The sequence below is a fragment of the Petaurus breviceps genome, unplaced genomic scaffold (genome assembly GCF_028583685.1).
Source record: "Petaurus breviceps papuanus isolate PSGF00001 unplaced genomic scaffold, PetGlider_PUasm1.0 140, whole genome shotgun sequence".
Lineage (NCBI taxonomy): Eukaryota > Metazoa > Chordata > Mammalia > Diprotodontia > Petauridae > Petaurus > Petaurus breviceps.
The window spans coordinates 16,315,669-16,329,379 of NW_027185698.1; the positions used below are offsets into that span (position 1 = coordinate 16,315,669).

Consider the following 13,711-nt stretch of genomic DNA (forward strand, 5'->3'; position numbering starts at 1 on the left):
TAAGGGGAGAGGTTGTACTGGATGATTTCTGAAGCCTTTCCATCTCTAAACCTATGACCCTAGGCCTATTCCAAAAGCCTCCTCCTGCCTGGTCTCTTGGCTCTGATACATCCTACACACACACATTTTCTAAAACAAATCTCTGATGACATCCTACCCTTAAATCCAATACCTGTTGCCTTTCCAGTGTTTGAAGGACAACAAGCAAAATCCTTGGTTCAGCTTTTAAGGCCCTCTAGAACTTGATCCTCATGGTCTTTTTCAGCATTATCTCCTGCTGCTTAAAGGAGATGGTGTCTATGAAAGCCCTATTATCATCTATTACAGTGAGACTGGTTCCTCAGAGATGCTTGTTCACATCCCTCTCCCTCTCAGAATGCTTTTCCTCCTGCTCTCTGCCTCAGTATCCTTCAAGGAAGGGCTTCTCTTCCCCCCCTCAAACCAACAGTCCACCTCTCCCTCCTCTAAACACAAAACATGGATCTATACCAGTCATTGAGCAACACAGTTGGGATTCAGACTCAGGTCTTCAGACACCCAAGTCAGAAGTTCTACCTGCCATACCACCTTTTCTGACTGATGAGGGCAAAAAGGAGGAAGTTACCCATATGTTTTTCAATCTTTTTTTTGTGAGGGACAGGGGAGAAAGGTAAGGGATGGGCAGTAACTACTCACCACCCTAATTTTTTAATATTATTGACACAAGCTGGAGATATCTGGTCATTATTTAGGAAGTTTAGCTTCTGGGAATAATAACCAGGGACAGTTTTCTAGACCAACAGGTCCCCATTGTTACCTTACCCCCAGGCAGGTAAGATCAAGAGAAATAAGTGTCCTCTGTGATGTCTGATAAAGCAGGGGGTTCATCTGAAGGATATAGTAGTAAGCCAAGAATAGGGAGGTTAATGGAAAGAAGTAATGAGTCACAATTGTGCAAACCTGACCTGGAGTGAATGTTGTAGATTATCTCCAGGGCTAGCTAATGCAGCCAGGATGGCAGTGGTGGTGGTACCGATGTTGGAGCCCAAGGTTAAAGGGTAAGCTCTCTCAAGGCTGATCACATCGATGCCTAAGGGGAAAAAGAGAGACACTGGATTCAGTCCTGAGCAGGAATGATTGAGTATGGCAGGACCACATGTAAAAATGGAGCCATGAGCATGTGAAGAGGGAAAGGGGGAGGAAAGGAGGACTTACCAACCAAAGGAGTGATTGTAGAGGTGAACACAGAGCTACTCTGCACAAGAAATGTAATCCCAGTTCCAACAAGGATGGCAAAGTAGCCTGACAGCCAGGCAATAGGGTAGGGGAAATCTAGGAAACAGGAGAAGGAAAAAAAAGCACCATTTCACCAATTGTCCTGGTCGGTTATTTCATATCTGATGCAATAGATCCCTCTAAAGGGCAATCCAGAAACAGTCCTTTTACTACAGACACATTCCAAAGCTTCTAGCAGACAGAGGTCAAAAGACAATTAAAACAATCAGCAAGAGGTTCCTGGGGGAGGGGAGGGGGAATCTCAGGAGCTCATCCTAACATCCTAAAAACTAATTTCATGTTCTCCTTTGCAGAAGTCAGAAAATATTTGTAAAAAGCACTAAGCATAGTGCCTAGCACACAGTAGGCATTATAAAAATATTTATCTCTTTCCTCTGTTGTTTCCACAGCTACGTCTCTGATCGACCCAAAGTGACCCGGGTCTGAAGCTCAACTTTCTTTTGTTAGTGAGGTGGGGTGGTGGGGAAGTTGAAGTAACTCCTCCCAAATTTCACCAGTATCCTAATTCATGGCAACCCAGGTGGGAAATAGGTGAGATCAGGGCTAATGGACTGTTTTCTGGGGCTCTTAATTCTCTGCTTGGGTTGTGAGAGAGATAGGAAGAAAGGATTTAAACATTTACCAAGCTCCTACTATGTGCCAAGCTCTGCTCTATATACTTTACAAACATTTCCTCTGATCCTTACAAACCTGGGAGGTAGATGCTATCCTGATTTTTAACAGTTAAAGAAACTGAGGTAAAAAGAGGTAAAGTGACTTGCCTTGGGCCACACAGATAGTAAGTGTAAATGTTTGGGATAGGATTCCAATTTATATTCTCAGCTCCAGGCCCAGCATTCTAACCACTACGCCATCCGGTATGCTCACCCATACCTTCTTCTTCCTTAATAATAAGGTTTATTATTTTTATAACTTTTAATAGTAATAACTCATTATTTTATGGTGGCCACCATAACCATGCTCTGTCCATTACACTGCCATGATCTTCCTTCCTTTTCCTCCAACATTTCTGCTTTTGTGATGATCCATGCTTTTGTTGCATGAGGCAACAGGGATGTGTAGCAGCTTGGGACTATCTTCCCTAATTAACTAACGATGACAGTCAAATTTCTGGAGCTTCTTACTTACAATGCCCTTATCAGGAATGGTTACATGTATAACTGTTAACATTTTCTCTTTTTTTAATTAGAAGATCATGTGATCTTAAAATTTAGAAACGGAAGAGACTTTGTATCATATGTAATATATATAATATACATTTTATGTATATATCACTTTATATCATTTTGTCCATCCTCTTTCATTGACAAAGGGAGAACTGGAGGACCAGAGATCTCCACTTACTTGCCCAAAAGCACATAGAAGAGGCAGCAATTGAAGCCAGGGCCTCTGGCTCCAAAACTAATACTTTTTCCTATAGTACCACAAGGCCGATATAGGGGCCAAGTCAATAACCATCAACTTGTTCAAGATTACATAGCTAATAAGTGTCTCACCAAAAAGGATGGACTTGGGTATCAGAAATCCCTAGTTCAAACCCCACCTTGGGTATTGCAACACTGGACAAATCATTTACTATCTTTCAAATGGGAATAATAATGCCTGTGTGGCTGACTCTCAGGACTGGTGTGAAGACTGAAAGTGTTGATGTCTGTAAGGGATCTCCAGAGCTCTATAGAGTTTACTAGCAGATGAGGAAAGGGACCTATCTCGTGATTTCTTTAATATAGGGAGCTCTCAGTGGGAAAACTCCCTCTCCCACTGAAAACTGGCAGATTCTCAGTAATGTGTAATCTTAAAAGAGTCACCCAGAGCTCTGGGGGCTCTCCATTCTGGCTGGATGATGCAAATTCAAAAGAAAAGAGACAACCTGGATTCCTGGGACCACTGCACTGGAAGGAAAGAACACCAGTGGAGACCAGGGTCATGTGGAGCTCTTATCTCCAGACAGATGGGTCAGGTGGGGACTCAGAGAGCACAATGAGAGCAGAACTAGCAAGTATCTTTCTTCACAAGGACTCTGCCCACAGAAAGGCCCAGGGACAGTGAAATGCCTACCTGTGTTGATGGTCTTCTTAATCACAGCAGCAACTTGTCCCTTGAGCACAGAGTTCAGGACTTTGACGATCAAGATCAAACAAGTGCACAGGACCAGCAGGGAGAGGGCTAGAAGGATGAGGCCAATGCCCAGATCTGAGAGACTGACATCCACAAATGCATGTTTGCCTGGAGGAAGGAGAGGAGACACTTAGCATCATCTTTCTCTTCCTCCTCATCACGTAACCCAGATAGAGCACCATGCCTTGTATAAAGTGAGCCAAATTAAGCCAAGGTTCATATATTCAAAAACAAATCTCAAAAGATATGTAAGTTAAGTCCAAATAACATTTAGTCCCAGGACCTGCTATAGAGTAAACGTCCCCAACCTTTTCATAAGAAGCCACTTTTGATCCCTAAAAAGCCCTGAAACATGAGTGTGGGAAGGTTTATTGACAGCTAAGTCCCTGTACACCCAGAAAACAACTGGGAAGAGCACTGGGTTTGAAGTTAGAAGTCCTGGGTTTGAATCCTGATTCTGCCCTCTGCTATGATCTGTGACAATGGGCAGGTAGGAACCTATCTGGTGTCGGGTCTCCTGCTCTGTAAAAATGGGAGGGTTGGACTAAATGACCTCAAGGGCTCCTTCCTGCTCTAACATTCTATGATCTTTGCACCAAAGACAGCATTTTCCCCTTTCCAGGAATGGATTAGCCTGAGTTTGTATTACTTACTTGCTTAATTAACTGTACAGAAAATATAATGAAGTGCTTTGTAAATTGCTATACAAATATAACAACAACAACAATAACAGCTCACATTTATATGGTGCTGGAAGGTTTGTAAAGTGTTTTACATATATATCATTTGATCCTCACAACAACCTTGGGAGGTAGTTGCTATTATCATCACCCCGAGGCAGCAGGTGAGTGACTTGTTCAGGGTTACTCAGGAAAAGTCTGAGGTTGGATTTGCATCAGATCTACCTGACTTGACCTTGTTAGAATTCATGTTTGAGCTTCAATTCCTAAATTGTCTACTGGCAGTAAACTTTAGTTATTTAGGTAGGTAAAGGTAGGTAGTTATTCCCTAAAGCCACTATAGAATATTGGATTCAGAGCTCTATCCACTACACCATTATGAGGTGGACACTGTTAGAATTGATAGAAGCATGTTGAGAATAGGGCTAGAAATTCTTCTTTCACACAGCAGACTTTGCAGAAGATTTCCTACTCACATTTTGCAATGTTTTGTCTAAATGTTGTGTTCATGAGGGTCCAGGTCATGTTCCCATCAGTCCAGCAGAGACTGGGAGAGGTACAATTTTCTGGTGAGGGAACAGTAACGTTGCTTAAAGTCTAGATGACAAAATACAGAAAAAAAGACTGTTACTAAGAATGGTATTTTTCTGAAGATACAATTTGTAGCACTGAAGACATAAATCCCACCGGCCACTTTCCCCCTCTTCTCTCCCTCACCTTCCCCATAATGCCCAGAGAAGACGTCCATCCTTTGTGCTGGGTCTATGGAGCACTGGCTGAGCCTACAGACCATCAGGATTACTTCTGAAGGCCAGATGAGCTGAGGCACTCAGACTGAGCACTGTGACCCCAGAATGGGGATCTGGGCAGTCAATTGCTTTATCTCTACCTCGGAGCCTTCTAATTCTGCCCCATCGTCTTAGGTATAACTAGGACAGAGTGACTAGAGTCCAGAGCTGGGGTCTAGGGCACTAAATTCATAGAAAACCACCAGCACTTGCAGCCCCTCAATACCACAGGAGGCACAGAGAATTCTCAGTCCCCCAGCCATGGCCTCTGAATCATTTTCTGATACTTACCACATTTCTAAAAGTTTTACACCAGGTCTTTATCAGGCTCTTGTTTTTTGCTGCCTCATTTCCTGTAGCTATTTCATTTATGACTTTTTTATCCAGCTGGGGAAAGCAACAGACATGAGGAAGAGTTAGCCTGTTCTTCAGCTATGATTTGTGAGTAAAAGTTAATTGGTTATTCTCCTAGGGGCTGCAGCATACAGAAGAGAAAACCAGGATGTGTGCAAAAGGGAGACACAGATGGGCCTCATTTCCAGGGCTACACTTCCATATGTGACCTTGTCTCATCTTAGTCTGAGGAGGATCAGCCCAGATAAACCCTTTTGCCCTGTTTCAGGGGCCCAGTAGACCACCAGCTCCTTGAAGCCAATGAGGGTCTCTCTCTTTTGTCACTGTATCCCCCAGTGGCTGGTCCATACTAAGGGATCAGTAAATGCTGATTGGTTAGGAGGCATCCCTTGGGAAAGAGCTCCTCTTTGGCCAGATGAAAGGCAAAGTATATGCAGCATTAAAATGTTTTTGCTAGAGATAGGTGATCACACTGATCTAAAGGGTATAATAAATACAATGCTGTCAACAACATCCAAAAAAGAGTCATCTGGCGCACAATGGCAGAATGCTTGAGTCTTGTTTTGGCCACTGTGGTGGTGAAGAATGAATGGATCTCTGCCAGCATGATGCTTGCTCCTTAGCTTCACTCACCCAGGCAATGAAATGAGGGAGTCACAGTGAGGAGAAGAAACATCCAATTAGTACTCCAGGCTGGGGGAGGAGATTTTTAACTCCCTCCCAAGGGAACCAAGTTCACCACTGGTGCTATTTCACCTTAAATGTAAACACCAGAGTGAGTTCTGATGCCCACCTGGATGATGAGTTTTGTGAAGGGATCTGTGATGACTCTCAGGAGTTCAGGGGCATCTTCTCCACTCTGGATATGAAAGGATTCCACTATGACCTTGGTGAGGTGGTAGAGGTAGCCTGTGATCACCTCCACAGGCAGCAGCACCAGCACTGACAACCAGTTAAAAAAATCATGGACAGTAGCTCCTGCAAATGCCCTACAAGAAGGAGAAAAGCCAAAGCATTTGATGTTACAGTATTGTCCTGTCACCCTCACTAAGTTGCTTACTGAGTGCAGAAAGAGAAAACATGGTGTGAACATTGTGAAGAAGACTAGCTTGAAACTGAGGAAGACCTGCTTTCAAGTCTCCTTCTGATCATAGGACCATGAGCAAGTCACTTCATACTTGCAGTGACCCAACTCACTGCTGGAGTGGGCCCATCAGCATCAACACTGGGGGGATTTCCAGGTTTCTACATTGTTAGTTTCCCCACCATATTGCAAAATAAAAAAGAAAGAGGAAAAAAAAAACTTTTTGATTTGCACTCAGAATTCAGTTTTTTCTCTGAAAGTGGATAACATTTTTCAGCATTGAGTCCTTGAGTCTTGGATCACTGTATTGATCACAGTTGCCAAGTTTTTCAGTTGATTATCATTACAGAATTGCTGCTGCTATACACAATGATCTCCCAGTTCTCACTTCACGTAGGTAGCAGTTCATATGTCTTTCCATGTTTTGTTTTTCTGAAACTATCCCTGGTCTTGTTCTTTCTTATAGCACAACAATTTTCCGTTACAACTTCTTCTGCCCCTTCCCAATTTCCAGTTCTTTGACTCCACAAAAAGATTTTCACCTCAAATGTTTTTGTACATATAGGTCCTTTTCCCTTTTTAAAAAAGTCTCTTTTGGGATAGTCATGAGTAGTTATATTATATGCAGTTCTACAGCCCTTTGAGCATAGCTCTAAATTGGTCCCCCACAGTTCAGTGAGTGCATCAATTTTCCCTCTTCTCTACAAACATTTGTAATGTTTTATAGGTAGGAAGTGGTCCTTAGAGTGGTATGTTTGAATTTGTCTTTCTCTAATCAATAGCAGTTTAGAACTTTTTCATGAGTATAGATAACTTTGATTTCTTCTTTTGAAAACTGCCTGTTCATATCCTTTAATCATTTAGCAACCAGAGAATGGCTCTTATCTTTCAAATTTTGCCTCAATTTCCTATATACTTGAGATAAAGACTTATTATCAGAGAATCTTGCTATAAAAAATTGACATTACTTCATTATCTATGGTAAATTTACATCAAAAGCTAGTTTCCCTACTTATCCCTTTTAATTAGGTCTATTTTTGCTTTGTCTGAGATCATGATTGCTACCTCTGCCTTTTATACTCCAGCAGAAGCATATCAGATTCTGCTCCAGCCTTTTAGTTTAATTCTGTCTGTGTCTCAGTTTCTTGTTTCAAACTAGTAACATCGTTGGATTCTCGTTTCTAATCCATTGTGCTATCGACTTCCATTTCATAGATGAGTTCATCCCACTCACATGCAGTTATGATTACTAACTGTATTTCTCTCCTTCCTATTTTTGTTCTGTTTACTTCTTTCTTTTTCATCCTGCCTCTCCTCAAAAGTCTCCTTTGATTCCCACCTTCCGACCCAGTTCATCACGTCTTACAAGTTCTCTTATTCTAGTTTGCCCTTATCTCCTTACAGAAGTCAGTAGAACCTGAAAACCAGTTCAGAAAACAAAACGCTAGTGATATTCCCTTCACCAGGGAGACAACCATTCCCTTTGTCTGTTATTCAGCACAACCACCCCAACCCAATTCCTAAACCATATTCCTAGAAAATGCATTTTGCTTTTATAAGTCTAGAAGAATAAAATGTAAAAAGGAGCGGCGTTCAGTCATTCAGTCATGTCCAACTCTTCATGATCATAGCATACTAGTGTTGTCCATGGGTCTTTCTTAGCAAAGATACTGGAATGGTTTGCCATTTCCTTCCCCCAGTGGAGTAAGGGAAACAGCTGGTTACTAAGTGTCTGAGGTCAAATTTGAACTAAGGTCTTCCTAATGCAGTAAGGGGATACATTGTACCATAAGTGAAATCACTATCAACTTAAGATGATTTATGACTCCTCTGAGTTATCTGAATTAGTCTGGGTACATACTTATTCTGCATTTTCACAAGATCCATTGGAAGAGCCAAAGTATCTGGAGCTGAATAAAAACCTGGAGCTGAATAAAACTCTCTTTGTTAAGTGTAGTTAGTTACTGCAATGACTAGCACACAAGTGAGATAAAACTTCTTACCTTTGAAATTCATTCCTGTCTCTAGCCTGCATGAGGGCTACCATTGTGTTGGTGACTGATGTCCCAATATTGGCTCCCATGACAATGGGTATTGCTGCCTTTACTGTCAACACTGTCAAAGGAAAAAAAATAAAGGAGGAAGCAACATTGTGAAAAAAAAATCTTACGCAAGTTAAGGAATCAGCTTAAAAAAAAAAATTGAGAAGGCTATTGAGTCCAACCATGACCACCAAGAACAGGAATCCTTTCTACAAGCTCCCCAGTCAGTCACTCATCTAGCCTTTGCCTGAAGATGTCCTGTGTAGTGAAGAACAACTCAGTACAGCTGAGACCAAGTGCCCAGAACTGTAACTGGGGTAGGGCAACTGGGGCTTTTCTAATAGCAAGAAAACTAGACCACTGGCAGCAATGTTGGGGAGTGTGGTCACTGCTAAAAGTCTAAAATTTGGAAAGAAATTCTTTCAGCAGATTCTATTTGCCCTAAACAACAAAATTGCACAGGGTGTGTGTGTGTGTGTGTGTGTGTGTGTGAGTGTGTGTGTGTACACACACGTGCTTGGACTCACATGAAGAGGACACCAAGCTGACGACAATGGATGTGGACGTGCTGGAACTCTGCACCATGACGGTCACCAACACACCAATCATCAAGCCGGCCACAGGGTTGTTCAAGACTGAACCATCATTGAAAATCTGTCCAGCCATTTTTCCTGCAAAGGTAATTAAAATTTTAAAAAACAAATATATGGTCATTGTTTGGGACTGCTGGGCCCCAGACCAAAGGCTAGGGACCATTATGTGGGAGTGAGGAGTGAGGAATCACTGACAGGAAACAATGAGGGCTAAATTTGCTTAGCACAGTGCTGGAAACATAGTAAATGAGATATATAAATGCTCATTTTCCCCATTTTGGCTTATTTAAGGTATATCCACTGGTAGGGTGCTTATAAAACTTGAAATCCTTTTCATGTGCATGTTGTATCATTCCAACAAAACTATCAACTTCTTGAGGTTAGACATGGGTCCCCCATTTCCTTGTATGCCCCCATTCCTGACCCTGAGCTTAGTGATAATAATGGTCATTATTAGTCTGCAGACTGGAAGCATGAAGGCCAGTCAATTGTCCAGATGGTTGGAGTCAAAAGCATCCCATTAAAGTCAACAATGTGGAAAACATGCTAGGCCTGGCTAGATATTACACACACACACACACACACACACACACACAATGTTTGCAGTCAAACATTCAAGCACATATTGTTTTGAGACAGAAGAATTTGTGAAGAGAATAGAGAATAGTGGGATGAGGAAACCCAAGACAGGGCTATGAAAATGACCAAATTCTTCTCTTCACTTTCTTGGTGTAAATCTGACTTGTTTCACTTTTCCCACAGACATCACTCCTGCTGCCAACATAGCACAATCACATACATATATGCATCTTACACAGATTCTAGTCTCTGAAACTAAAGGTTATGACAGCAAGAGGGATGAAGAAGATTACCCTCACCACAAAACTTCTTGATCAAGTCTTTTCATAAAGATTTTGGAAACCTAATGCCTTAACTATGCCACTTCCAAAGGTGAGAGTCTAAGTGGGCTAAGAATGGAGAAGAGAGAAGGAGGGAAAGTATGAATCAGGAAGTATCCATGTGTCAACATATGTCTGGAATAGACTGAGCCACCTCAGTCAGAACAGTTAAAAAGAAGGGAGATTACTTTTTAATTGATGAATTGAACCAAAACCAATTCAAAAGAAAAAAAACCCCCACCCACAAACCTTTGACCCTTTCTGATGCTCTTTTCATACCTCCAACCAGCTGGAAAGCACGGCTGAGAATGTCCAAGGAGCAGACAAAGAAGTAAAGAAATCCCAGGAGGAGAATCATTTTTCCAAACCCTTGGAAAATAGCAATTATCTTCCCTTTGGTGTCTCTCTCTGCAAAAACAAAGGGGAAGTGAACAAGCATTTGTTAAACACCTACTATGTGCAGCCCTGAGCTAAGCACTTTTACAGATATTGTCTTATTTATTGCATGTTTGTAGGTATAGCATGCCCACGTGCATGTCCATACACAGAGAAGATCTAGCATTTTGTACAAAAATCTTTCATCTCTTTCTAGCCAGGAGAAGGCAGGCTGGGACTGTCAGCTTTGGTGATGCATTAGAAAGTGCATTTTAATAAACATGCCATTTACTTGAAGTGGTTCCCAATCTTGCCCACCTCTTTTTTTTTTTTTAAAGCCACATTTGTGGAGAAGCTTTTTGGCACCAAAGACATTGTGGTCTGGAGGGGAGGCAGGGGAAGCCATAAGCAAATCAAGGCTGCAATCTTAGCTGAACCACTGGCTTGCTAAGTGGTGCAGATAATAGTAGCAGGCAAGTCCATGCAGAGGGGTCTTGAGATAATGACCAGCCAAAGCACTTAGTGCTCTTCAGAAGGACATTGAGGATTACTCTTGAGTACTGAATGGCTTTACAATAAAAATGACAGTTTTGCTTTTGAAAGAATCTTTTGGCCCCCAAATTGTACTCATGTTGTGGCCAGCCCTAAGAGAATTAGCCCTTAGTTGTTGTTAAATCTATCCCATTCCCCTCCCCAGAGCCCAGCAATGGTTCCTATCTCATTTTCCTGAGTTCAAATAAGGTCTCAGATTGTTACTAGCTGTATGACTGTAGGCAAGTCACTTAACCCCTATTTGTCTCAGTTCCTTCTCAGTATCTGTAAAATAGGGACATACTATAAAAGGAAATAGCAAAACATTCCAGTATCTTTGCCAAGAAAACTCCAAAGAAGGACTTAACAACAAAAATGGAGATAGCATTACCTGACCACTTGATTCCTGAGTCCCTGAAGTTAGGCAGGTCCCATGGGTCTTCTTCTACCACTGGATCTTCAAGCACAATCTCTTCAAACACTTCAACACCAGAGCAAGATGGCAGAAGTTCTATATTGCTTACAGGAGAATGGGCATTATCTATCAAAGAAAGGGAAAAAAAAAAAGCAAAACTGTCAGGGATAGGGCCTATTTCTCCTGGGGAGGAATGGAAGATGGCAGGGTTATGTTACCTCAAGACTAAAAGGAGAACAGTTACTTACTGCTGGGGGTGCCTTTATCTTTACCAGATAGAGTAGATTGTTGGGTGGTAGCCTCTTTGAGATGCTTCTTAGGGTCAGAGTAAGAGTTTCCCAAGTCAGGCTGAGGTGCCATGTCTGTGAATATTGAAATTCAAAACTTAAGATGTGCTGGAATATACATCAACAAGGAACCCAGAAAGATTAAGTACGCAACAATAGCACCAACAAAACAAAAAACAAGCTCAGAGGTTGTAGAGCACATTAAAAAAACAGCAAACATATTTCTTCTAAGTGCAACATCATGAGGTCATTTTTTAAACTTTACTTTCTGAACCCCATGCCCAGCCTGTTATCAAGTCATGTCCCTTCTCCTGGGAATCCCTTTCTCTCCCCCTGCCCCATTTTCATAACTAAATTACTAAGCCTAATCTTGGTCATTGTCCTACTGGATTCCTCTAATCTATTCCTCATTGGCCTCCAAACTGCAGATATTTCATTCAGCTATCCAGACTCTGTCTTAGTCACCAGCTCAACAAAGGTCAACTTTCTCTTTTGTAAAGGCTCTACCTTTAATGGTTCTCTCTTTTCAAGATTAACCTCTAATTCAAGTTTATCATTTACTTTCATCTCCTTTAATTCCTAGGTTCCCTCTCCCTACCTGACATTGGAATGCTTTCAATCTTTTCCTTCCACACTATTTCTGAGTCTTTTTTTACTACTCGTGTAGTAACCCCCCATTTTGTGAACATCCCCTATCTCTCTCCATCATAGGAGAGCTGCCTAGGAAACCTGCCCAAAACCCAACAAAGCCTGGCCAAGGCAGCAAACATGCCAAGTGAACCTGCCTAAGCTTGCTACCTGAAGCCCATAGTCACCCCCCCCCCCCCCCCCCCACGTTCTTGAAATAGATTTGGGAACTTTCCAATTGTGTAACAAAATGATCCCTAGACAACAATTGTTAAGCAATGGTATCCTTTGGCTTCTGTATTTTCCCTGCTTGCTCCCCTTGGTGACATTTATTTTGTGGCTTTTGTCTATATAAACCCCTAGATGTATATGCTCTGGGCTGCCTGATTTGGGTATGTGACCCCTGGCAGTCCCCGGGTTTAATTATGCTACACAATAAATTCCATTTAAAATGATTAATCAAAGGGCGGCTAGGTGGCGCAGTGAGTAAGAGCGCTGGCCCCTGAGTCAGGAGGACCAGGGACAGTTCTGGCCTCAGATACTTAACACCCACACAAAATAACTGGCCATGTAACCATGGGCAAGTTACTTAACCCCAATTGTTTTATTAAAAAAATAATAATAAAATAAAATTATTAATCGTCTACACTCGCATTCTCGTTACAACATCCTCAAACTAAATAATGTTCATCCATGAAAAGTACACTCTCCAGTCTCTTTTAAGAGTCCTGCTACTGACACATCATGCCATATAAAAACGGATTGGAAAACACATGATCTTTCCTGTCAGAAAAAGGAAAATTGAAATCTCTCCAAATGTCCTTTCCTTCCCACTTGGTTATCTGTTTAGTGAGAAACAGTATTTAACCTACTTCATCCTTCTTTCCCCTGAAAATAAGGTCAGGGTAAGTCTAGTTTTGCAAGAGATTTCATTTTATGCGCTTTTTCACTTAGGAAGTTGGTCAGTGGTTTAACTGGGGCAATTGGCAAAAAGAGCTGAAACTCAAGGTCACTTTCCTCTTAGTATTCTAAGATACTTTTCAAAGGTTCAGAAGGAAAAGCCCACTGGAATTTATTTCAGCAACATTTTAGCATTTGCTTGAAGTAGCTCCAGAGAAACCCCAATCTGCCTAGGCAGGAATCCCAAGCATTGCTAAGTACGTTGAGTTTTAGGCAGGCTTCAGTACCAATGGGGCCTGGCCATTTAATACTCATGAGGCCAGGAGCCAGAAGAGCAGGACAACCTACCTAGCAAACATTGGCTTCAGTTGTTTGGGCCACTCCCTTCTACTTTTTCTGGCCTTCTCCACCCCCAGAGCCAAAGAAGCTCCTGTGGATGACAGAGCCAGGAGATAAAGTAGGCCACCTGGCAGCTTCAGAACAAAAGGTAAGTGAAGGACGTTGGCACCTAACCAATCAACAGCCTTTTCCAGGCAGACATACAGAGACCCATTTACCCAATGTAACAGACTTTTGCAGAATCCAACCACTCTGGGAGCTCCAGTTACTACAGTTATCCTCTGCTTGGCCCAGGCAAAACCAGAGTAGGGAAAAACAGAATAAACTCCCAGGTATCTAGGGGTTGCTGAGCTAGTTTCAGGGTGGCCCAGACTGCTTAGGATTGCCATTGAACAGCAAGAGGA

At 42.0% G+C, this 13,711-nt stretch overlaps 1 protein-coding gene across 1 annotated transcript in view; it reads right to left on the reverse strand.

The window, feature by feature from the left end:
• Positions 1-11,514, reverse strand: part of LOC138146832 (sodium-dependent phosphate transport protein 2B-like) — a 13,693-nt gene extending 2,179 nt beyond the window's left edge. The window contains exons 1-11 of the mRNA XM_069068945.1: positions 11,403-11,514; positions 11,131-11,280; positions 10,113-10,241; positions 8,869-9,012; positions 8,303-8,414; positions 6,009-6,204; positions 5,153-5,248; positions 4,550-4,670; positions 3,334-3,501; positions 1,195-1,311; positions 945-1,069 (exon numbers count right to left, since the gene is read on the reverse strand). Of these exons, the coding sequence (XP_068925046.1) occupies positions 945-1,069; positions 1,195-1,311; positions 3,334-3,501; positions 4,550-4,670; positions 5,153-5,248; positions 6,009-6,204; positions 8,303-8,414; positions 8,869-9,012; positions 10,113-10,241; positions 11,131-11,280; positions 11,403-11,514 (1,470 nt within the window). The remainder of the gene's footprint in view (positions 1-944; positions 1,070-1,194; positions 1,312-3,333; positions 3,502-4,549; positions 4,671-5,152; positions 5,249-6,008; positions 6,205-8,302; positions 8,415-8,868; positions 9,013-10,112; positions 10,242-11,130; positions 11,281-11,402) is intronic.
• Positions 11,515-13,711: the final 2,197 nt, after the last annotated feature.